The sequence below is a fragment of the Equus caballus genome, chromosome 10 (assembly GCF_041296265.1).
Source record: "Equus caballus isolate H_3958 breed thoroughbred chromosome 10, TB-T2T, whole genome shotgun sequence".
In the NCBI taxonomy this organism is placed as follows: domain Eukaryota; kingdom Metazoa; phylum Chordata; class Mammalia; order Perissodactyla; family Equidae; genus Equus; species Equus caballus.
Window position 1 is genome coordinate 81,607,818 of NC_091693.1, and position 25,769 is coordinate 81,633,586.

Genomic DNA, 25,769 nt, shown 5'->3' on the forward strand with positions numbered 1-25,769 from the left:
AGAGAGTCTTTGGTTTTTTTTTTTTTTTTTTTTTTTGGTGAGGAAGATTGGCACTGAAGCATCACCCGTTGCCAATCTTCCTCTTTTTGCTTGAGGAAGAGTGTCACTGAGCTAACATCCATGCCAATATTCCTCTATTTTTGTATGTGGGATGCCACCACAGCATGGCCTGATGAGTGGTGTGTAGATCCGCACCCGGGATCCGAACCTGCAAACCCTGGGCTGCCTAACCACTAGGCCACCAGGCAGGCCCCAGAGATTCTATGATTTTGCACACACTTTAGAATGGCCAACATTTAAAATAGCTACCACCGCTGCTTCTTCTCCCAACTGCTCAACACAACAGTACCGTTTAGAAGCATTTAGTACGTTAACACATCTATTACTGTTACTATAAAGGTTTTCCTGCCATATCCGGGCCATAAAGTCTTCTTACTCTGAATGAGTTTCCCTCTGAAATTCCACAAGTAGGCTGTTGGGAATCCAGGACCCACTCATAAAATGTTAGTTTCATCAAAATGGTTCTGCAATCACTTCACCTATCAAAAGCTAGATCAAAATTACAAAATAGAAGCAAAACTATCTTTCATTACATCTAACTGGTTCAGAACCAGGGTTTAAGCAGTAGAGTCTTCTCGAATATTGTTTTTGAACTGGACCAAATCCCTGTAGATTAAGAAAGAGTCAACTTTTCTCACTTTCTGATGTTATCCTTCACTGCTTTCTCTCTTCAATCCTGACATACAATTAGGGCATCTGACCCAAAGCACAACTCTACCAGATAAAACTTGGCTGTAATTCTATAAGACTATAGCTACAAACACTGTGTGAATATTTGCAGTTAAGGCTTAGCTACCAAAGTGACATTCCAGACTTCCCTGGCAGCTGCTTACATAACTGTATCCCACTCTACCACACGAACTGAAGTGCGGGTTGGGGAACACAGGCCAATACACATTCCAGGCTCTGTGCTGAATTTTCTTTTGTTTTATGAGTTTGACTCAATTATGCTTTAAAAATAGCCAACAGAATTCCTTTTTTCTTGAATCTAGGCCAAATTACCAAAGACACTTCTTCCTACTCCCAAGAATGTGCATGCAATGGAATTTTCTACAATAAGGTTTGTTTGTTTGAATTTATTTTCAGCATGATGTTTAAATAGCACAGCTCCAAAGGTACAAATAGGAGAAGTCTCTTTGTTTCAACACTTGGGGGACTTTGTTCTCTCGATGAACAAAGAAGCCTGAGTGTTCCTCTTTTAGAACTAGCTTTATACAATAAAGATAATGCGAGTAACAGGATCAAAGGGCAGGGGAAGCAGATGCTGGGGATTCTCTTTCTGAGGTCTTGGGCACCAGATTTGCTAACTTCTCTTACCAAGTTTGTGTCCTGTAGTGTAAGGGAGAGATGCTCCCTAGATGCTGGATGCCCACAGAATAGCTTGAAGTTCCAGGAAGAAGCCAAGGGACAAGATCACTTGGTGCCTGCTGGCAGTTTGCTGAGATCACCTGCCGACTACTGGCCCCCAGCAGTCCCTTGAGATAGAGGCAGGTCTGAATTCCCCGATGCTGGATGCATCTCTCATCACACACCACAGTGTGGTAGAGGTGTTTGCATTCACACAGGCACAAACTGGGAAGTTGGCTATGCAGTGGGCAGGGCAGAGTTGGAAAAAGCCTCCCTGGAGTTCGAATATACAGCAAAGTTGCCTCACTAACTTCAGAGGAGTTGTCAGAACGAGCCCAAATGCTCCAGAATCCGTGAGCAGTAGCTAAGTCAGTCCTATTTCCTCTCCCCAATATCTTACTGGGGTTCCGTATATGGAGGGCCTGGATGGAGCTCAAGATTCTCACGGAACTCTTCTATAAAGTCATTGCCTTCGGAGTTCATACGTGAGATTAACACTCCTATTGCCAGATGACTTTAATTCCTAACAAGAGATCTGAGGATGAGACTGGTGTTTTGGGAGCCCAGACCTCCCTTGGTTAGTTTCTCCTTTCTTACTCAGGTCACAGGATATCATTGAGGTATATATCACCCCACCCCCTGCAGTTATTTATGATATTGTTCCATCCAAGAATGCCTAGGAATTTTATTATGTTTTCTTAGGGAAACCTAACACACTATCAGGTGTCCAATAAATAATAAATTGCAACCACAAGCCTTTTTTTTCACTTCAATAAAAATATACGTTCGAGTTGGCTGTTTACATGTTTGTCCTGGTTAATCAACTGAAAGCTCTAAAAGAGTAGGAACTGAACCTCACTTTCTCTATACCTAACATAGTCAACACTTCAGAATGTTTGCTAAAGACACAAAGGAGCCGTGCTCTATCTTTTTGCTCCATTCTCACATCTCTTGTGTATGCTTTCTCATCTGGGTTTGCAGGGTAGAGTCAGTTGGCATCCATCATTGCTGGTGGGTTTGTGGGATACCATATCCTCTCCAGATCAACATGAGGAAGCTTCGTGGCAGAGATAACTGTATGATGACAAAGTGGTGGGTTGTCAGGGTGTGTGTGGGATCATCCTGAGGCTTTAATTCACTGTGCACATGTGCCTGTATCTCCAGGTGTGTGCGTGACCTTGTACACACACAATATTCGTGTTGGTTCTCCCTTCTGTCATGTACTATTCCTATTTGTCTTCTGTGATTTTGTTGGTTTCAAGAACCTGTATTAATGAAAGGAGAGTTTTCTAACACTATCACAGGTGTGAAAATAGAACGGCTTTGTCATTACGGGTCTTCTGGCAAAGGCCGTATGACAAAGGTGGAAATGCTCTAGAGAGGATGTGGACATCCACTGAATGGCTGGAACTTTAAGCTCTACCCAAACCTAGGCAACGAATGATTCTATATAGCCAGTATAGTGTAGTTCACCGTAACGTTGGTACAGGCCGGGTATACATATTTTAGATAATTCAACCACACTTTCCCACAGGGACAATCTTAGCAATTTGAGCAGGACAATTACTTGAAATTGTGACCTCTTTCCCCTAACTGCCAAGAGAGGTTCCCAGTCATTGTGACAACCCAGAATGCCTCCATAAACTACCAAATGCTCCAGAGGTAGCTGAGAATCACTGCTGAGCCGGGTGTATGTGGCTCCAAAGGCAATAAACATTTCAGATAAATTTCACACATTTAGTTTCAGTTCCATTTGCCAAAGCAGTTGCTCTAAGATGGTGGTCTGGAAGCTTATCAAAGATCTAACAGGCAAATTTTGATTTTTAAAGTGGTTGCCTTCCCTGAGATGAAATTTTTTAAAAGTAAACACTTGAATAATTGATTAAATATAGCACTTATGTTATTTCATTCTTTTTTGTCATGAAGTTCTACCTAGCCTTCTGAATCTCTAAGACGAAAAGCCAAAGGTATGCAGTAACAGGTTCCAACTGTTGGTTAACCTCTCCTCACTCCAGGTCTCTCCTCCCCCCAAAACAAAACTGAATAAAAACCCAAAAGAAATTTAAAAACATGGGGATCAAGAGCAGTCATTTTAAACTGAATTTTCAACTATTGTGAATTTTTTAAAAATTAATCCTCAAAGGGAAATGAATATACTAGAGCATGAGGATTCAACAGATTGTTACTAGTACCAACTTGTGTAACAAAGCAAAGATTTTCCACATATTATTCTTACCCTGGAGGGGCAAGATACTTCACTTTCCAACAGATTTTCATATCCACCAACCATCCTGCAAATATTTCCAAGTACAAGACTTCAATGGGTCCTGGTGCCCCTGAATCTTGGGGGCTGTGGTGCGTTTCAGCTTTCCATGGGGTAAACTGCCAACAAGACGGATGGAATAAAGCCTTTTGGCTAAATGGAACCTATCCAGGCCACTTTAGGTAGGAGAAGAAAGGGGGATGTTCAAGCTCATCAAAGTAAGTTTATGTTTAGAGAGCAACTCCCACTGGAACTATGCTACTGGCCTTGGATTTTGATTTAATGAAATTCTAGAGAATGTCTATTTCTTTCCCTACTCAAAATATTTCACATACTGTATTTCTTGCATATTTCTTGCTCTGGAGGCAGTTCTGTGTGCTAATGTATTATAGAGGACAGAACTCCAAGTTTAATAGGTAAATGCAGAAATGGCTGGTTTGGTTGGAAGCTGATCTAATGCAGTAGGATGGGGATAATTATTTTCTCAGTAAACTAAGGCCTAATCCACTCTCATGCTTCCACACACATCTTTTTAGACAGAACACCATCAGCATTGCAACAAATTATTTAGTTTCCACGATGGTTGTATTTCATTCGTTCATCATAATTTTCATTGAAATTTATTGAATATCAACATTATCTTGTTAGTCTAGTTTAACCTAGCAAAGGTAGTTTATAAATCTCTTTATTTTTTTGAAATGTGATCAACTTGTAAATGTCCAGCTTTTGAATTATCATGCCAGTCAACAAATGAGAAAAAACTGAGAGATTCTCAATTTTTACAGCCACTCTTGCAATTATTTATCAAAGAGTACAAATCAAGACATAAAAGAAAGAAGCAAAATTAAAATGATTTATTAAAAAAAAGTCACACTTACTTCCTTACCTGAAATATTTTAGTGCGTGGCCTTCTTATTGAATTTGGTAGTGGCAAGATGTGTCTTTTTAAAGAAACAAGCAGTCTTCAGTGTTTTTATAGCATTGGTTACTACAGAAATAATATTTCTTTTACTTCTTGTCTTGAAGGGTGAACAAAACAAACAAACTGAAAATACTACAATGAATGGTAAATGAGGAAAGATTTACAGTACAAAAAACAGTGTAAAGAGGAAGACAAGTTTAAATATTGTTGTGTAAGAAAGTGATGAAAATAATACAAGAATGAGAATAAGTAAAATGATAGGCTGGAACATCTGGGAAGGTAAATGCAAACACAAAGAGAAAAGTTAATTAATAATAATTTAAAAAACAGATTTATATCAACTAATCTAAGCATTTATTCAACTTAAGATAAAGAAGAACCCTCCTTAAGCCTCTATTTACAAAATCTGAAACCTATTACACAGTGCTCTCTCTCCCTCTGGTGTCTATTTTTTCCCCTGAGAATATAATTGAAAAACGACATGCTCAAAGTACTCAAAAATATTCAAGAAGAAAACTAAAAACCAATTGTTTTATATAATAAACAGAAAAAAGAGCCTTAACCTTTCAAAATCCAACGAGTTTTATCACAAATCTTTTTTTTCCCCCAAAGCAAAGCAGAGCAACATGCAAGATAAATAAGCGATAGGGTTGAAATTTTTCTAGCTGTGACTAAAAGGCAGTTAATCTAATGTCATGCTTCTGTATATAAACTGATCTTTAGACTTGTGTGTCTTAAAAGCCATGCATGCTGTTGTCCTTCTGTGGGTTCTCCGAGAGATACAGGACGCCAGGCTTGCCAGAGCGGGTAGCGCTGCCTGTTTTGTTTTATAAATTCTCTCTTACGTGATTAACTGACACAATGCATTGGTCTTTGGCCACCATACCTGGCTAGAGCAGCTCAGTCCAATTCATCACGTGTGCCTCTACAAATCAGGATGAAGGAAAATGCTGGTTTCCCTGTCCGGGAATGGTTATTACTAGTCTCTGAATTAGTGTTGCCTTAAAGCTGAGGTGTAACACTCCTTCCCCAGTCCTGAGATTTCCCACTACACAGCTGACTGTGACTTTTTCCAGAAATAACGATCATGTTACTTCGACTTGTGGTAAAGGAGCGGCTTCCATCTGTTGTTTTGGGAGGGCTCTAGACACAGCACCAGCTCTCTTTACCACTGGGTTCCACATTTACCAATAGTTATGCATCAATCCTGCTTATTTGGTAATTTAAAAAAAAATTACTTAAACTCAATTTGGATCTTGGCTCGAAAACCGCAAACCAACAACTGAAGATTCCTATTCGGGATCTTCTTGTAGCTCGATCTATTGGAGTCAGTAGAGTAATAATAAAAATGTTGACCTTCAGTAGTAGTAATAATAATAATAATGATATCTAAAAAATCCTTTCATCTTTACACAAAAACTGGGGGAGGAAGGGGTTAAATTTCCCTTTTAAACGGAACGAGGTGAAATACTGAGCGACTGCGACTGGAGTACGGAAACCTCAGACCTGAAGGACAGTGTGAAAGAAGAGGAGCGCTGTCCAAGCCCAGAGCGGCTCTGAGCCGGGACTTCCCTAAAGCGGGGCGTGGAGGTCGGTGCGCGGAGACGCCCCACTGGGGACCGCGGCTCCGCGGACCAGACTCGCCATCGCCGTGGCTCGCAATAGGCAGAACTGTACCTGACTCACGGATATGGGCTCCTCGGCGCCGCGGTCGTCCGCGGACTTGGGCACCTCGAGGCGGTCGATAAAGGTCTGCAGCTCCTTGCGGAAGGCCTTCATCTGTGCGTTGATGCGGTAGAGCAGCTCGTGCTCGCGGATGCGGCTGCCATCGTCCTCCTCGTCCATCAGTCCGAACAGGTCCCCGTTGGCCACGTAGATGCGCGCCTCGGTGATGATGGTGCTCGTGTCGGCGATGAGCCGGTCGATGGTCTTGCCCAGGCGCTCGGCCTCCGAGCGGATGTCCTTCATCTGCTGCCGGTCGGAGAAGCTCTTGGGCCAGGGCCCGGGCGCGGGGTAGAAGGAGCGGGTGGGCGTGAGGCAGCGGATGTTGCGCACCTCCTCCGAGTCGCTCTCGCCGCCGATGGGCCCTTCGCGCTTGCGGTGCGGCGGCCGGGAGTCGTCGTCGCTCTCCTTCTTGCCCGCGTCGCTCTCGGCGTCGCTGTCGCGGGGGCTGCCGCGGATACCCAGGTGCGAGGCCAGGTCGTAGCGCTGCATGTTGGACATGAGCACGCGGTTCTCGTACTGCAGCTGCATGACCTTGCCGCTGAGCTCGTTGATCTGCAGGCGCGCCGCCTTCAGCTCCTCCTGCAGGGCCTCGGTCTTGGCGCTGTCGTGGTGCCGCGCACTCTCGTGGCCGCCGGACTTGTACTTGTACTTGTTGAGCTCCGCCGTGATGCGCTTGTTCTGCTCCTCCAGGTCGGCCACGTTCCTCCGCAGCAGCTCCGTCTCGTCTTCCACCAGCTGCAGGTGCTGCCGCAGCTCCGAGAGGGATTCGCTCTGCTCCCTCATGAGCGGGTTGGCCGAGCCGTTGAAGTCATCGCCCCTCAGGTCGTCCAGTTCCGCCTTCAGGCCCCTGTTCTCCACCTCCAGTTCGACGATTTTCCTGCCCAGGATGTTGGCTTCCTCCTCCACCAGCCTCAGCCTGAGCTTGAGTTCTGCCTCCCTGGTGCTGGGGGGCCCCCCGGCTTCTCCTTTGGGCAAAGGACTGTCCAGATCCCCGTAAAAGGATCTGTACTTCTGCAGCTCGTGTTCGAATCTGTCCTTTTCTTTATCAATCTTGGCCATTTTCTTTCTCATCAAAGCAGCTTCTTCCTTCACGAACTGCAGCTGGCATTTCAGGTCTTCATTGTCCTCCTCATTTGGGAAAAGAGCGGAAGAGGGTAGGAGGTCATTTGTATGTAAATCAAGAAAACAACCAAAAAAGGACACCTGCAAAACAATAATTCCTTTTTCTTGTTTTTAGGATTTAGTGAGAGACACAAAGAGAGAAGTAGATGCTGTATATTTTTTCCAAATCATTTAAATTCTTTGGCAAATAAGAGATTAGGACAATAGTACATCTTGGAAACAAAAAGACAAGGGAATATAAAGAGAAAAAATGTGGCCATCACTATTCAGAGATTATTATATGTTGTAACTGCGCACAACTGTTTGGCTGTCATTTCGACAGTGTTAATTTTGCTTGTTTTGTTTTTTTGTATGGGTTGAATTCCCTTGACTGTGATAAATATGAAACATTTCCTGGAAGGAACACATGGTTAATGTGCACTCACTGCCGTTTATTGAGCACTGACTCTCAGCCAATTCTGTAAAGTTCTTTATACATATGACCTAATTTAATGTTCCGAGTAAACTTATGAGTAGGTATCAAAATACCTGGTTCAAAGATGTTCAATAACTTCTTCAAGGTTACCCGGCTAATAAGTGGCAAAGGACAAAGGTGAAATTTGAATTCAGTTCTGTCTGACACTAAGGTTTAGGCTCATGAGCACCCTGCCATATGGAAAGTAATCTGTCCTCCCTCTTTATTCAAGGGAGAATTGTTTTTAAAGGCCTTTAAAGTAGGGAGAGTTTAACACCGGAATGGCCCATCCAAGGAGAAACTGGTAGGTGTTCCATCTAGATCCCTTTTAAAATATGATGTACTCCCATCAGTCTGAAATGGATAGAGTTGGTTCTACCTCATAAAAGGATGATGGCATGGACCCTATGGAAGTTCTTCTCACATATTCCTAGGACAACCTTCAAATTCTAATCATCAACTAAGTTGAAAAGTACAAACAGAAAAATGGAACTCAACTCTTTCTCTGAGAGCTAATATAAAAGCATATGATTGTTTTCAAGGGCATATTTCCCAAGGACAATTTCCTAAAATTCTCTTTTAAGTATGTACTTTGGGTCAATCATGTAACTTCTGTCGACTTTGTTTTCCTCATTTTAAAAATGGGACTAGAAGTGCCTGTCTTTCCCAGCACTGAGTCAGCTGTGCTTCAGATAAATTCTGGTAGAAGTAGCAACCACTGGTGGTGGAGGTGAGGACTATGGTGAGCTTTTGCCAGAGATGCTTAGTAAATACGTCCCAGAGCTTCTGAGATGGAAGAGATGGAGAGCCGGGCACGGGGCTCATGTCTTCCCATCTACTAGTGAGAATTAGTATGAAGGTTTGAGGTCTGATGAGTGTGCAGAGCCTGAACATCATATTCCTTCTATCATTATATCCTCACATCAGCCCCGTGAGGAAGGTGATGCTATGTCTACTTCACACATAAGGCAGTTAAGCTTCAGAGAGGTTTATTAAACATGGTAGAGCACAAGTTAATAAATGACAGAGCACATGTGTATTCAGACAGTTTCCAAAACTCATACTTTTTCCATTGCATGTGTTGCCTCTAGAAAAGAGGCACGAGAGAATAGTAGGACAATCGGGTGAAATAAAAGGCATCAGATGTGTTGACCCCTACTAGAAGCTAAATCCCACTCTAATAAATTACATATATTAATTATTTTAATCTGTACAACTCTCTATTATGATACCCATTTTACAGATGAGGAAATAGAGGCATAGAAAGAATAAGTAACATGTTTAAGGCAAGACAGCTGGTATATGGCAGAGATTTCCATCTAGGCAACCTGGCCTAAAGTTACTGTTCCTAGTTGCTATGCAATACCACTTCTCAGTCAATAAAGTCACTGTGCTGCTGGAGGAGCATGTAAGGAATACATCAAAGAAGTTGAGGCAAATGAACAAAATGAAATGCAAAGCTATACAAATAATAGTAGGTTGAGCCATATAAAACTGCCATTTCTGTAGGTCAAACTCAACAGCATGTTGGCAATTTCATAGGGCTCAACTTAGAAAAGGGGGACATGGGAGTATTCAAAATTGCATATTAAGCATGTGCAGAGTGCCAGACACTAGATACTGATGAGTCAAAGCTGAATAAGACGCCCCTGTCGACAATACACCCTTGCTAAGTACGGAAGATGAATATGTAAACAAGAATTACAGTAGAATGGGGATGCTTGCAGTAATGTTAAGTATGTGAATCAATGGTCCTCAGCCTTGACTGAGCAATAGAATCGTCCATGGACTATTCTGTAATTGAGATCTCCCATCCGAGGCAGGTCTAATCAATTTGTTGGGGTGGGATTTTGAAAAAGAAAGGTAATAATCTCTGAAAATAAATGAATTGGAAACGATAGCAGAGACTTCAAAGGCCACAGTAGCATACTTATAAATTTCCCACCACCTTTGTGCTCATGAAATAAAAACTGGCTGATTGTGATATACCTCGACTGTTGTAAGATCCCAGGTCCCACTGAGGAACTGGTGAAAGCTGTGGATGTGTTTTGTTGAAAGGTGTCCACGGGCACATGGAGTGGGGTCTGTAGAGCCAGGAACAAACAGTTTAGACTTCCTGGATTACAGAATATTGTTGAAGAGAATAAAATAAACTTTAACATGGGAAGTATAAGAATACGACAAATGTGAATTAAAAAAAACAAACTGCTGATGAAAGCTGATAAGATTTTAGAAAAGGGAGCATATATCATCTTCTCCCTAAATGAGGTGAGGAAGAGGATTCGTGGCCACATGAGAAATGACCCCCAGCAAAATATTGAGACTGAGGTACCTAAAGTTATGGCAAAGGCAGTGGGAAAACTGTGTGACAAAACATATTTGAACTTACTAAAGGAATGCAGAGAAAAGTTAAAAAAAACCAGTAATGATCTTAGTATGAGATTCTCGCCTGTAAATTTTCTTGTGCAAGTACCAGGAATAAAATTAACCAAGAACAGAGCAAGGAGAGAGAGGAAAGGGAAAATAAACATTTAATATGTTATGCTTTTAAAAAAAGGATTGAGAAAACTTTTTCAAATTTTGTATATTTAAATATTGCTTTAGTTAAAATTAATGAGAAAACACCTTGTCAGAATAGAAAAAAGTATGCCATAGTACTATAGATTCCAACTTACACATTTAAAAGTCAGTATTTAGGCAAGTGTTTTCGGAGAGCCATAATGTCACTTCTGCCCCCAAATATTTCCTTTTCTGTTTTGAAATCTCCTTTATTGCCTCCATCAGCACATTCTGCTCACCCTGAAAGCAGGGCTTGTCTTTATACTGTGGCTTTGTGTCTAAGGATTAACAAGCCCATGTTGAGTACATCTTTTAAGTTTTATTTTTATTCCTTTGCTTCCTTGGTTTTGCTTTCCTGGTCACTGGTATAGAAAATTACTTCGTTCTAGGTCTCTCCAAAGCCATCACGAGCCTCTCTCTCCCCTCTGCCATCCCTTCCCACAGCACTCCTTTCTTTCCTCTCCTCAATATTATAGAAACAGCCATTCTATTGACCTTATTAATTATAAGGGAACAAGATTAGCACCACGGGTACAGTTCTCAAATATAGCAACATATAAAGTACTAATGACATTTTTCTGTGTGCTTACAATGTAAAAGCGATTATAATAGGGATGTCAGTGTTAGTTTTATAAGCAAACATACTGCGTGCTTTATACATCCAGTATCTGTATCTACAGCTACCTAATTGATACGCATAATTTAACTTTGTTTCACATGTGTGTATCTGGCTATTATGTTTGCTTATAGATCTAGCTTATTATTATATACTTTAACAAGTGCTTGATATATTAGTTGAAATTTTATTTGCACATACCTCTGTGGGAGTCTGCTGAGCCTTTTTTTCAGATTTTGGCAAATCTTTGCTTCCTCTTCTTTTTAAGGATAGCTGAAACAAAGCATGAATATATTTAGCTTGTTAAACTATAATTTTAGTTCAATTTCATGTTTGTTTCCTAATCTTATATGACAAAACCAAGGCAAATGAAAAGTTTTAGTTCAATAATCATAAAGGAGGGAAAAAACCCAAATCAGATCAATTTAGATATATTTTTACTTTGCAGTGGAATGCACATCAGTAGAAGAGTAGCTAGCAGTTACCTAATTAATTTGACAAATACAGAAAACCTATGAAAATGCAGAAAAACAATTTGGACAAAATTTAGATTGATAACTCAATATGCTATGTATTCCAAATGAAAGCAAATCCTTGTTAGCATTCCATATCACTAAATGAAAAAAAGAATAAGTTATTATTTCCAGTGTTGGAGTTATATTGCTATAAATTTGTAAAGACAAACTTTCAGTGGATTTATTTAGAGTTTGAAGAACTTCATTCTTTATTCACCACACATCCATGCAAACACGATACACACATGCATATACACACACGTGTGATACAATAGGGAATAGTAGGGTTTGTCGTGAAATGGAGAGGCTGTGCTCCATCTAAAGGAGCAGGAGGAGTGGGAACTAGCTTCAGCTGATTGGTGCAATACAGGAATGTGGGTTTCAAGAGAAGCTGGAAATCTGGATTGTTATGTAAATCCCAGGTTTTATTGGTTGGCCTTAACTGAAATTCAAACAAACAACACTTTGTAGGTCAAAGAATACGTATCTACTGAGTGCTAAATCTTGTCACAGAACAACAGTATATGATCTCTGGCACTCAGTTCCATTTCTAAGCACCAATGAATGTCTCTCTGTATAAATAATTACCTATATGTATGAATATCTATCTTAGATCAGATATTGAGCTGGAGACTGAAAGATCAATTAGGTAGTGCGCCTAACATCAGGAAGCTCACAATTAGCACGAGGGACAAGGAAGCCAAGACTCACACGACAAGTTGGTAAATGCCATGTTTCAGGTTCTGTGAAGCAGGGACTTTGCCTGAATGGCATCACCACCATGAGAATACTATTTGCCACATGGAAGATGGTGAAAAAAAATGTGTTGAACTAATAAGTGAATAAAATATCAGATTCTGAGGTCAAAGAGGAGGACGGGAGTATGGACTGACAGTAATAGCAGGAAAGCTTCTCAAAAGACGAGACCATGGATTTGCAAAGAACTGCCAATTAAATTCTTTACATGTTAATTTCTAACCCATATCCAGTGTTACATGAAAGCATATGCTCAGGCACAGAAGGCAGGGGAATACAGTGCTGCCTTTGCTTTCATTCAGTGTGAAAGGGAAACTACAGTGAAATGAATAGTCCACGTGGTAATTTACTTCTACTTCTTTACAGAAAGACACCCTCTATGTTGCTTGTACAATATTCTTAGAAACAAAAGCTGTGGGAACTGATTCACCATAACCAAAAGTGATTTAGGAACCAATCAGCAAAAACAGTCGCAAGAAAACCAAAAACATAGCAAGCTGAACTAGGGAATGATGGAACATTCTATGTAGGGGCTACCTACAAAGAAGCACTAAATTCATTTTATTAAATATTTACTGCATGCTTTTACTTTGAATTTATTCCATTATACGTTTATTTGGTGCTTACTAATGGACTTCATAAGGCACCTGTGATAAAACAATAATAAAAGCAACACAGTCTCTGCTCTCTGTGGGGTTCCTAGTGTATTTGGCAAATGGTCTGTTCAGTCTGCAATTTAATACAGTGTAATGAAAGCAATGATAATGTAAAATCAATATTAACTGGCATTAATTGAGTATGAATTAATGTCAAAGACTTTACATACATTATCTTTAATTCTTAAAACATCCTTCTTAGCCTCACTTTGCAGATGGTAAATCTAAAGCTTAGAGAGGTTAAACAAATTGTCTAAGGCAGTGGTTCTTAAAGTGTGATCCCCAGAACAACATCATCAGTGTCACCCAGCAACTTGCTCAAAATGCAAATTCTTGGGACCCATCCCAGAACTACTGAAGCAGAAACTCTGGCGATGATACCCAGTGAGCTGTGATTTAACAAACTCTCCAGGGATTCCGATACACGGCAAAGCTTGAGAAGTACTGGTCTAAAGTCAGTACTTGGTAACTAGCGGAATCACCTCTTGACTCAAGTCTTTCTGATATTTCTTATCTCCTAGATCACAAAAGGGAAAGCTTAATTCGGTCTGGGGCTGGAGATTGTATAGGGAGCTAGAGATGATTTCCAGGAAGAGGTAACATCTTATGTCGAATCTGGTAGATGAGGAGTCAGCCAGTCGAAGATGGAGAGGAGGGGAAAGGAAGAACAAAGCATCCCATGTAGGAAGATCATTTCTGGGATGCAAAGAAATTCAGCATGGCTGTAACAAAGTCTGAGTAGAAGAGTGACAGGAGATTTGCTGGAGGCATAAGTCAGGTCTTAAAGGACACTGAATAAAGTTTGGATTTTATTTCACTAAGGTTAAATTATTGTTCTATGGTCAGTTAGGAGTGTTAAAGGGTTTTAGCTAGGAGTGTCCATAATCAGCTGGTCATAGAAGAAACACAAAGACACAAAGGTGGCAGTCCAAATGGACATGAGATGATGGGATGGCACACAAGGGAAATGAGAGAAAGGATGCTCTAGTTCTGAGAATTTTTTTGGTCTTTGTTGTTCATTCATTCCACAGGTACCTGTTGAATTCTGGCATATACAGGGTATTGTACGGTATCCAATATGAATGAGAAATATTTTACTCTCCCCTAAAGAGTTCGCTGTTCTTGATGATAAAACGATGCAGATAATTAGCTGAACAGTAGACAGAATTATCTAAGGACAGTGAACGAAGAACAAACAAAGGACTGAGAGAACAAAGAAGCAGCTATGATTCCAGATCTGGAGAAATCAGAGAGAATCATCCAAAAGGGCCAGTCTTTGAAGGATGTGGAATATTTCAATAGGAATAAAATCAAATAAACAATAGGAGCAAAGACTTGGACGAATGAGTGTGCTTTGTAGATTCACTGACTTCTGAAAAGAAGTAATGGAGGTAGAGCCACTAGAGAGATGAAGTAGAAGAAGACACAGGATTGAGGTCAGCTTGTGGAGCTGAGAAATTTAGACTTTATCCTGTGGGCCATGTTAAAATGAGCCCTCTAAATTAATATAAGGAGAAATGCTGAAACTAGGCCATTCTTTCCTAAGAGGCATTTTCTATCTTACTTTTATTTAAATATCACTCAGCTAGGGTGTCAAACTCAAACAAGGCTCCGGAAAAAGGTTTCGCCTTGAATGAAAGCATTTTGCCTTTAAGGCACCTCGAAGACTACAAGTACCTTTAAGTATCACACTCAAATTTTCAATAAATATTTAACAACCTTTTCATATTCCAGTAAGTTTTATTAACTTTCTGACTCCTATGAAACAAAGATGAGAGATTCAGTTAGAGAAATAATGTAAGTCCAAACAGTCTCTTTCCTCTGAGGATAAAATTTCCTCCTCTCCCCTCTTGTCATCCTGCCTCATCTTCATCCACTAAATCTAGGAACCTCTATAAGGGGAGCAGTTAGGGAGGCTAGAACTATATCTCATATTTTCATCATTGTTTGCACAGTAGGCACTTCAGATGGTTCTCTAGATAAATGCGTTGACGACACGTCTTGTCCCTGTCTTAATTCTTTGCATTCCCAGCCTCAGCCTGTCCAAAAGAGGCTGCTGTTCTTTTATTCACATGAAGGCCAGGAATTGGAGAGTTTTGCCAAAAATTATGCTTGCAAAGCAATTATATAAAATGGCTTATTTGTGTTCTAAAAATGCTTTGAGACTGCCTTTCTTCCTCCATTGAAATTTGGTACACTTCTTAATACGTAGCATCTTTACGTTTTCAGCAATTAAACAACAGAGAAGAATAAATACTACTCAACGTGTAAAATGCTACTGAAAGACATATGTAGAAGTCTCCTATGTTTTAGATAAAATTAAAGAGAGATCCATTCGTGTTGTGATTAAATCAAGAAGGAAACTATAACTGGAGTAATGGCTAGGATTTATTGAGCACTAGATCTGTGCTATGCACATTTCTAAGCACTATGTATCCACTTATTTAATCTTACAACAGTCTTAGGAGTTTATCATTATGTGAAGCATACAAAGGATAAATCACTCAGCTAGTAAGAGTTAGAAACAGGATGTAAGTTATCCAGCTTCAGAACTCTTACTCTGAACAACTCCATTACAGTTGCTCCAAAGGAAGAAATGTGCAGGGCGACATTATCATCGAGCATATTCTTCTCTATGCTGTTACACCATGGCTGCAGGGGTTTAGGGCACTAATTTACGTATATTATACACGAGCAATGTGTTTTCAACATTAAGGTCAGCAGAAGTGACATTCATACCCATTGGTTCTCACAGTCATCCTGAAAATACTTGTGACTTCAGGGCAACATTGGGAGGGAGGGACAAGGATTTCTGGCTGAAGGCTGGAGGGAAACTGAAAGAGGCAGGAACTCTGGCTCTGCTATGGTCCGAATGTTTGTCTCCCCAGATTCTATGTTGAAATCCTAATGCCCGATGGGATGGTATCAGGAGGTGGAGCCTTTGGGAGGTGCTTAGGTCATGAGGGTGGAGTGGTCCTGAATGGGATTAGCACCCTTATAAGAAGAAGCCAGAGAGGTAGCTCGCCCTCTTTCTGCCATGTGAGGATGCAAAGAGAAGTTGGTGGTCTGCAACTCAGAAGAGGTTTCTCACCACAACCCAACCATGCTAGCAACCTGATCTTGGCCCTCAAGCTTCCAGGATTGTGAGGAATAGTTTCTGTTGTTTATAAGCCACTCTGTCTGTGGAATTTTGTTACAGCAGCCCAAATAGACTAAAACAGGCGCCAACCCGTTTTGGAAAGGAACAGGAGGGGCTCTTGTCCCTGGAAGTCCTCCTCTTTCCCTTTTATTAGTGTACATCCTGGACACCGACCTGAGAGCCTGGCAGAGGAGGGGCAGGTGAGGACACTCGAGATGTTGCTCATGACCACATTCTCCACTCTCTCCCCTCAAAGGGTGAGGCATGTCCCAAATGCTACACTAAGGTATCATCTTGGGGGCTGAGGGCAATGAGGGTGAAGGAGGCGTGCCAGGATGATCAGTTCGTGTCATTCTCCCGTGCAAAATATTCCAGCCATTTTCACCTTACTCAGAGTCATAGTCATTCTTAATAAGGCACAGGAGATCTCAGCTACACACTCCATCTATTCTGTTAATGTTTTAAAAAGACTTGACCAGACTTCAACCCTGACCAACTAAAATAGATTCTTGGGTTGGGCCGAGGCATTTTTTCAAAGCTCCCACGGTGAGTATAATGTGCAGCTGGCTCTGAGAACCACCACCCCCCTCTATGTGGTCAGCGCCACCTCCAACTCCAAACAAACTCTCCGACCTCATCTCCCACCACACTCCTCCTCTGCTTTCCTTGCTCTAGTGTCACAAACATCCTTATGGTTCCCCAAACATGCCCAGCATGCTCCAGATTTGGGGGCTTTCCTCTGCCTGCGACACTCTTCCTTTATCTGCTCTCAAGACGCACTTACACAGTTCTTTCAGGGTCCCTAATTAGAGAGACCTGCCCAGACCACTTCATATAAAATAAAAAATAACTCCATATAAAATACTTCTGCTACTTTCTTGCTCCACACACTTCTTGTCTTCCTAACCCTGCTTTATTTTTCTCCACAGCCCCTCTCATCATCTGACTTCTATATTTGTTTCATGTCTGTCTCTCCATTCTGGAATGTGAGTGCCATTCATGCAGGAACTTTGTATTGTTCTGTGTTAGAGCTCTGGGCTCTCAGAAATACACCTAGCACAAAGTAGTTGCTCAGACAATATCAGTTGAATGAGGAAATGGCTCCTTATTAATAATCAACCTTATTTTGTACTTCACTTTGTTTTTGAAGCATCTTAACCCAAGAAGTTGGTAGAAGGTTAAGACAAACAAATAAATAAAAGCCCATTTTGAAAGTTCCACTTAAAGCTGGAAAAATAAAAATGTCTCAAACTTTTCAACAAAAAGACTAAAGAGAAAAAAATGTATGCGCTGAAAAGCATTTAAAATGGAACACATGACATACCTTCCTCCCGTTCTAATACTTTTTTCAATTTTTACCAATCCATTTTCACCACAGTCCAGGTCTCAAAATCATCTTGTAAAGAGTATCTGGTGCTAATATGCTTTGACAGACCTATCTGCCTTTGTGGCTTCTACTTATCAGCCCCTCTCCCACAATTTCTCCTCTGTCCCTGGCCTTCTAAGTGCTCAGAGATTTTGGGATGGCTTACACTGCAAAGCCTGACACATTTACCAAATATTCTTCACCACTGGGATTAAAAAAGGCATTAGGCTAATGAACTCAGATGATGTTTTTGAAAAAAATCCATATTCAAACCCAGAAAAGCAAAAGACACATGTAAAAAGTCAGGAAAAAGAGTTGAAGGGGGTTATCAAACATAAGAAAAAATAAATCTCAATGTATTTTCTTTGTTTTTATTTTCCCCCTGCCTTTGCCAATATCTTGATTCCATAAAAGGTGTTTAAATAAAACTGAGCTTTAAACAAATTATTTTAAAAGCTCACCTTTCTGTTCCAAATTGCAGATGCTTCTTTCAATAAAAGTAGGTGTTCAATTAGCACAAAAGGTGTGACATGAGTTAAAAGCTAACAAAGCTCATCCTAACGGTCAAGTTTATTACAGGGTCTGGCTCAGCACATTTATGAAGCATTTGTTCCATTTGAACTTAGCTTTTATTCTTCGTTTTCAGAAAGAGGTGATGTACACATCTTTACAATGCTCCCTGAGATCTAGGTTTCCTTTTTTTTTTAATTGAGTTAATGATAGGTTACAATCTTGTGAAATTTCAGTTGTACATTAATGTTTGCCGTTCGTGTTGTAGGTGCACCACTTCACCCTTTGTGCCCATCCCCCCACCCCACCTTTCCCCTGGCATCCACTAAACTGTTCTTAGTCCACATTTTTAAATTCCTCATATGAGTGGAGTCATACACAGATTATCCTTCTCTAGCTGGCTTATTTCACTTAACATAATTCTCTCAAGGTCCATCCATGTTATTGCAAATGGAATGATTTTGTTCTGTTTTGCAGCTGAGTAGTATTCCATTGTATATATGTACCACATCTTCTTTATTCATTCATCTGTTGATGGGCACTTAGGTTGCTTCCATGTCTTGGCTATTGTAAATAATGCTGCAATGAACATTGGGGTACATAGGACTTTTGGGATTGCTGACTTCAAGCTCTTTGGATAAATACCCAGTAGTGGGATGGCTGGATCGTATGGTAGTTCTATTTTTAATTTTTTGAGGAATCTCCATACTGTTTTCCATAGTGGCTGCACCAGTTTGCATTCCCACCAGCAGTGTATGAGGGTTCCTTTTTCTCCGCAACCTCTCCAATATTTGTTACTATTAGTTTTAGATATTTTTGTCATTCTAACGGGTGTAAGGTGATATCTTAGTGTAGTTTTGATTTGCATTTCCCTGATGATCAGCGATGATGAGCATCTTTTCATGTGCCTATTGGCCATCCGTATAGCTTCTTTGGAGAAATGTCTGTTCATGTCTCCAGCCCATTTTTTGATTGGGTTGTTTGATTTTTTGTTGTTAAGTTGTGAGAGTTCTTTATATATTATGGATATTAAGCCTTTGTCAGATATATGACTTGCAAATATTTTTTCCCAGTTAGTGGGTTGTTTTTCTGTTTCATTCCTGTTTTCATTTGCCTTGAAGAAGCTCTTTGGTCTGATGAAGTCCCATTTGTTTATTCTTTCTATTGTTTCCCTTCTCTGAGAAGGCATGGTGTCCGAAAAGATCCTTTTAATACTGATGTCAAAGAGTGTACTGCCTACGTTTTCTTCCAGAAGCTTTATGGTTTCAGGCCTCACCTTTAGGTCTTTGATCCATTTTGAGTTTATTTTGGTGAATGGTAAAAAAGAATGGTCAATTTTCATTCTTTTACATGTGGCTTTCCAGTTTTCCCAGCACCATTTGTTGAAAAGACTTTCTTTTCTCCATTGTATGCCCTCAGCTCCTTTGTCGAAGATAAGCTGTCCATAGATGTGTGGTTTTATTTCTGGGCTTTCAATTCTGTTCCATTGATCTGTGCACCTGTTTTTGTACCAGTACCATGCTGTTTTGATTACTGTAGCTTTGTAGTATGTTTTGAAGTCAGGGATTGTGATGCCTCCTGTTTTGTTCTTTTTTGTCAGGATTGCTTTAGAAATTCGGGGTCTTTTGTTGCCCTATATGAATTTTAGGATTCTTTGTTCTAATTCTGTAAAGAATGTCATTGGGATTCTGATTGGGATGGCGTTGAATCTGTAGATTGCTTTAGGTAGAATGGACATTTTAACTATGTTTATTCTTCCAATCAATGTACATGGAATGTCTTTCCATCTCCTTATGTCGTCATCCAATTCTCTCAGAAAGGCCTTGTAACTTTCATTATATAGGTCCTTCACTTCCTTAGTTAAATTTACCCCAAGGTATTTTATTCTTTTTGTTGCGATTGTGAATGGTATTGTGTTCTTGAGTTCTTTTTCTGTTAGTTCGTTATTGGAGTATAGAAATGCTACTGATTTATGCAAATTGATTTTGTATCCTGCAACTTTGCTGTAGTTGTTGATTACTTCTAAGAGTTTTCCAATGGATTCTTTGGGGTTTTCTATATATAAGATCATGTCATCTGCAAACAGCGAGAGTTTCACTTCTTCCCTCCCTATTTGGATTCCTTTTATTCCTTTTTCTTGCCTGATTGCTCTGGCCAGGACCTCCAGTACTATGTTGAATAAGAGTGGTGATGGAGGGCATCCTTGTCTCATTCCTGTTTTCAGGGGGATGGTATTCAGTTTTTGCCCATTGAGTATGATGTTGGCTATGGGTTTGTCATATACGGCCTTTATTATGTTGAGGTAGTTTCCTTCTATGCCCATTTTCTTCAGAGTTTTTATCATAAATGGCTGTTGGATCTTGTCAAATGCCTTCTCTGCATCTATTGAGATGATCATGTGGTTTTTATTCCTCAGTTTGTTGATGTGGTGTATCACGTTGATTGATTTGCAGATGTTGAACCATCCCTGTGTCCCTGGTATGAATCCCACCTGATCATGATGTATGATCCTTTTGATGAATTGCTGAATTCTGGTTGCCAAAATTTTGTTTAGAATTTTTGCATCTATGTTCATCAGTGATATTGGCCTGTAGTTCTCTTTTTTCGTGGTGTCCTTGTCAGGTTTTGGTATCAGCGTGATGTTGGCCTCATAGAATGTGTTAGGAAGTGTTCCATCTTCCCTAATTTTTTGGAATAGCTTGAAAAGGATAGGTATTAAATCCTTTCTGAAAGTTTGGTAGAATTCCCCAGGAAAGCCATCTGGTCCTGGAGTTTTATTCTTTGGGATGTTTTTGATTGCTGTTTCAATCTCTTTCCTTGTGATTGGTCTGTTCAAATTGTCTGCCTCTTCTTGAGTGAGCTTTGGGAGATTGTAGGAGTCCAAGAATTTATCCATTTCCTCTAGGTTATCCATTCTGTTGGCATATAGTTTTTTGTAGTATTCTCTTATGATCCGTTGTATTTCTGCATAGTCTGTTGTTATTTCTCCTCTTTCATTTCTGATTTTGTTTATTTGAGCTTTCTCCCTTTTTTCTTTGTAAGTCTGGCTAGGGGCTTGTCAATTTTATTTATCTTCTCAAAAAACCAACTCTTTGTCTCATTGATCCTTTCTACTGCCTTTTTTGTTTCAATAGTATTTATTTCTGCTCTGATTTTTATTATTTCTCTCCTTCTGCTGACTTTGGGCTTTATTTGTTCTTTTTTCTCTAGTTCAGTTAGGTGTAGTTTAAGATTGCTTATTTGGGATTTTTCTTGTTTGTTAAGATGTGCCTGTATTGTGATGAATTTTCCTCTTAATACAGCTTTTGCTGTATCCCATATGAGTTGGTATGGCATGCTATCATTTTCATTTGTTTCCAGGTATTTTTTTATTTCTTCTTTAATTTCTTCAATGATCCATTGCTTGTTCAGTAGTGTGTTGTTTAGTCTCCACATCTTTGTGCCTTTCTCAGCTTTTTTCCTGTAATTAATTTCTAGCCTTATAGCATTATGATTGGAGAAGATGCTTGTTATTATTTCAATTTTTTTAAATTTGTAGAGGCTTACCTTGTTTCCCAACATATGGTCTATCCTTGAGAATGTTCCCTGTGAGAAGAGTGTGTATTCAGCTCTTTTAGGGTGAAGTGATCTATATATGTCTATTAAGTCCAATTGTTTTAGTTTTTCATTCAGCTCCACTATTTCCTTGCTGATTTTCTGTCTGGATGATCTGTCAATTGATTGAGTGGGGTGTTGAGGTCCCCTACTATTATTGTGTTGTTTTTAACATCTTCCTTTTGGTCTGTTAATAGCTGCTTTATGAATCTTGGTGCTCCTGTGTTGGGTGCATAGATATTTATAAGCGTTATTTCTTCTTGATGAAGTGTCCCTTTGATCATTATATATTGTCCCTCTGTGCCTCTCTGTACCTGTCTTATTTTGAAATCCACTTTGTCTGATATAAGAATTGCAACACCTGCCTTCTTTTTCTTGCTATTAGCTTGAAGTATTGTCCTCCACTCCTTCACCCTGAGCCTGTGTTTGTCCTTGGGGCTGAGGTGTGTTTCTTGGAGGCAACCAATTGTTGGATCTTGTTCTTTAATCCATTTTGCCACTCTGTGTCTTTTTATTAGAGAGTTCAATCTGTTTACATTGAGAGTGATTATTGATGCATGTGGACTTAATGCTGTCAATCTGTCACTCATTACCTTGTTTTCCTGCGTTTCTTTTCCTGTGTGCTTTAGCCTACCCATTTAATACTGAAATTTCTTATGCTGGGTTTCTTAGATTTTTCCTTATTTATGATTTGTGACTCTGTTCTGTATTTTATTTTAGTGTCTACCCTGAAGTTTGTATTTAGAATCTCGTGTATATTATAGTCTATTCTCTGGTGGTCTCTTACTTACTTGGCCAATACTGATTTAGACCCTTTGCTCTTCCCCTCCTAAATAATTATTTTCATTTCTTATTCAAACTCGTGTTGTGAATTTGTAGTTAGAGTAATAAGATTGTCCTTGCTTTGGTAGTTTTCTTACCTTTACCCTAATGCTATAGTTGAATATTTGCTATCCTGTTCTGGTTCTATCCATCGGTCTCCCTAGTCTGTGGATTGTGACCCCTTTCTCCCTTTTTTCTTTTTTCAGGTATGAGAGCCTTCTTGAGGATTTCTTGTAGTGGAGGGCTTTTATTTACAAATTCCCTTAACTTTTGTTTGTCTGGAAAAGATTTAATTTCTCCCTCATATCTGAAGGAAATTCTTGCTGGATAGAGTATTCTTGGCTGAAGATTTTTATCTTTTAAAGCTTTGAATATGTCACTCCATTCTCTCCTAGCTTGTAAGGTTTCTGTAGAGAAATCTGCTGAAAGTCTGATAGGGGCTCCTTTATAGGTTATTCTCTTCTTTTTTCTTACTTCCCTGAGTATTCTTTCTTTATCTTTCCTTCTTGCCAATTGTACTACTATGTGCCTTGCAGTAGGTCTTTTTACATTGACAAATCTAGGAGATCTGAATACTTCCTCTACACACATTTCTCCATCAATCCCTAGATTTGGGAAGTTCTCTTCAATAATTTCGTTAAGCACACTTTCTGCTCCGTTTTCCTTTTCCATGTTCTCGAGAATTCCTATGATCCTTAAGTTATTACTCCTCATTGAATCCACTATCTCTCAGAGATTTTCCTCATTTTTTTAAATTCTTAGTTCTCTTTCTTCCTCTGTCTGGAGCCATTCAGCCTGGCTATCTTCAATTAAGTTAATTTGCTCTTCTATGGTGTCTACACGGGCATTCAGAGAATCTGTATTCTGTGTTATCTGGTCCATAGTGTTTTTCATCTCTAGTAATCCTGTTTGATTCTTCTTTATGATTTCAATCTCTTTTGTGAAGTAACTCCAGAACTCATTGGCTTGTTTCTCCCTCTTTCTCTCTACCTCATTGAGTTTTTTTATTACAGCTGCTCTGAACTCATTATCACTTAGTTTACCTAATTCCAAGTCCTCAGGACTTAATTCTATGTTTTTATTGTTTTCCTTCTGGTCTGGGGCTTTTATAAATTGCTGGATGGTAGAGGAGCAGTTTTTTCACACGGTGGTAGAATTCCATTGCAGTTACAGCCTGTCGCCACTAGATGGGGGTCGAGAGCCGTGTGTTCTGAGCTCTCCGCCTTAGGGCAAGATGGCGGCTACCCAGTAGCTTTGCCAGGAGGGAGGGGCTGCTATTCTCACACACAGATCTGGATTCAGATCAGTTCTGTTCTCTGGTCTCCCGAGGCCCTGGGTTTATGGGGTCCCTGTGCACAGAAGCTTTCCCCCGTCAGCTGGTTTCCACTGAACCAGCAGCAGGGGTCCTGGATGATCCCCCTGTTGTGCGGCCCCTCCCCCGCTCCTTCCCAGACCCACGCAGCAGGGATCTCAGACTCTAGGGTATGGAGCGATGTTCTCTCCTACCCGTTCCAGTGCCTCGGAGGCCGTCAGCAAGGTTTATGATCTCCGCCTTCTTGGTACTGTAGGTCTCTAACATGTTGGCATTAGATTTATTCTCCTAAATTCAGATTTTCCAATCCTTTGTTGTATTTTGGAGGGGAGAGAATCCTGGGTCAGCTCACCCCGCCATTTTGCTCTGCCCCTTCTCCCTGAGATCTAGGTTTCTAATTTATATCTGTCAATCACAACCCTAGTTTTGGAAATATTGCTTGTCCTTCTGTTACTATAGTTTTCCTAGGCAGTGGAAGAAAAATAACTTTAATTTTACAAGATTCCTTGCTTAAGTCAATTTAGGTCTTTATGTTTCAAAACATAAAGACATATTCAACATAAATTCAAAGGAAGCTGTATTCAGAAAAGTCTTAATTGTAATTTAAGGATTAGATTTTCCAAACTTCTACTGATTGTTAGGTAAGAGGGCCAGAATTTAGAAAAGGACGGAATGGAGGAGAGTGGAAAGGAAAGTCGCTATTTATTCATTTACTCCAAGAAACAGCCTAGGAAGATACAGGAAAGAAAATTGATCAACAATTTAAATCTGGAATTTGTTTCCAGAAGATACTAATAAATAAAAAAGCTGTGAAGTTTGCATTCTTGAGGAAGATGATAACTCCCTTCTGGATATTGTCATAGAGGCACATGTCACAAATGTGGAGAGGTGTATCTAGCATACAGAAGTGTATGTCACAGAGGTGGAGTCCCACGTCTGCAATGAATAAATCAACCCTCTTATTCTAAGATCTCTTTCTTCTGTCCCATAAGCAAAGGCCCCATTCCCATCTTATGAGGTCTTCTAAACTTATTTTTTCCTTATCTCCTGAATGCCTAAATAAACATTTTCATTTCTTTTTTATGTTTTTTTTTTTTGAGGAAGATTAGCCCTGAGCTAAAATCTGCTGCCAGTGCTTCTCTTTTTTGCTGAGGAAGACTGGCCCTGAGCTAACATCTGTGCCCATCTTCCTCTACTTTATATGTGGGATGCCTGCCACAGCATGGCTTGACAAGTGGTGCATAGGTCTGCACCTGGGATCTGAACAAGTGAAGCCCAGGCAACCAAAGTGGAGTGTGTGAACTTAACCACTGCGCCACTGGTCTGGCCCCTAAATAAACACTTTTAAAAAACAGAAAAACTAAAATCAATCCTGAAGACACAGAAATCTATAAGCTAAATGACAGAGAATTCAAAATAGTTATCATTAAAAAACTCAACAAGTTAAAAGAGAATGCAGATAGACAATTCAATGAGTTCAGAAGCTACTTCAGAAAAGAGATTGAAACTATAAAGAAGAACCAATCAGAAATATTGGAGATGAAAAACACAATGGATGAGATAATGCAGAATGTGGTTTCTCTGAACAGTAGAGCTGATATCATGGAGGAAAAAATCAGCAACATTGAGGACAGAAATATAGAAATGTTTCAGATGCAGGAGGAGAGAGAACAAAGACTAAAAAGGAATAAAGAAAGTCTCTGAGAAATATGCAACTCAATTAGGAAATGCAACACAAGGATTATAAGCATTCAAGAGGGAGAAGAGAAGGAAAATGGAGCAGAAAGCTTGTTCAAAGAAATAATAGCAGAGAACTTCCCAAGTGTGGGGAAGGGGATGGAAATCCATGTGAAAGAAACAGCTAGATCTCCTAACTATGTCAACGGAAAAAGACTAATTGTAAGGCATATAATAGTGAAGCTGGCAAAAGAAAACAACAAAGAAAAAATACTACAGGCAGGAAAGTAGAAGAAAATAACTTACAAAGGAACCTCTAACAGGCTTTCAGTGTATTTCTCAGCAGAAACCTTA

At 39.9% G+C, this 25,769-nt stretch overlaps 1 protein-coding gene across 1 annotated transcript in view; it reads right to left on the reverse strand.

The window, feature by feature from the left end:
* Window positions 1–4,724: 4,724 nt before the first annotated feature.
* MTCL3 (MTCL family member 3) overlaps window positions 4,725–25,769 on the reverse strand; it is a 49,615-nt gene continuing 28,570 nt past the window's right edge. The window contains exons 5-7 of the mRNA XM_070225481.1: window positions 11,270–11,341; window positions 6,270–7,445; window positions 4,725–4,863 (exon numbers count right to left, since the gene is read on the reverse strand). Coding sequence (XP_070081582.1) covers window positions 4,753–4,863; window positions 6,270–7,445; window positions 11,270–11,341 — 1,359 coding nt within the window. The 3' untranslated portion in view covers window positions 4,725–4,752. The remainder of the gene's footprint in view (window positions 4,864–6,269; window positions 7,446–11,269; window positions 11,342–25,769) is intronic.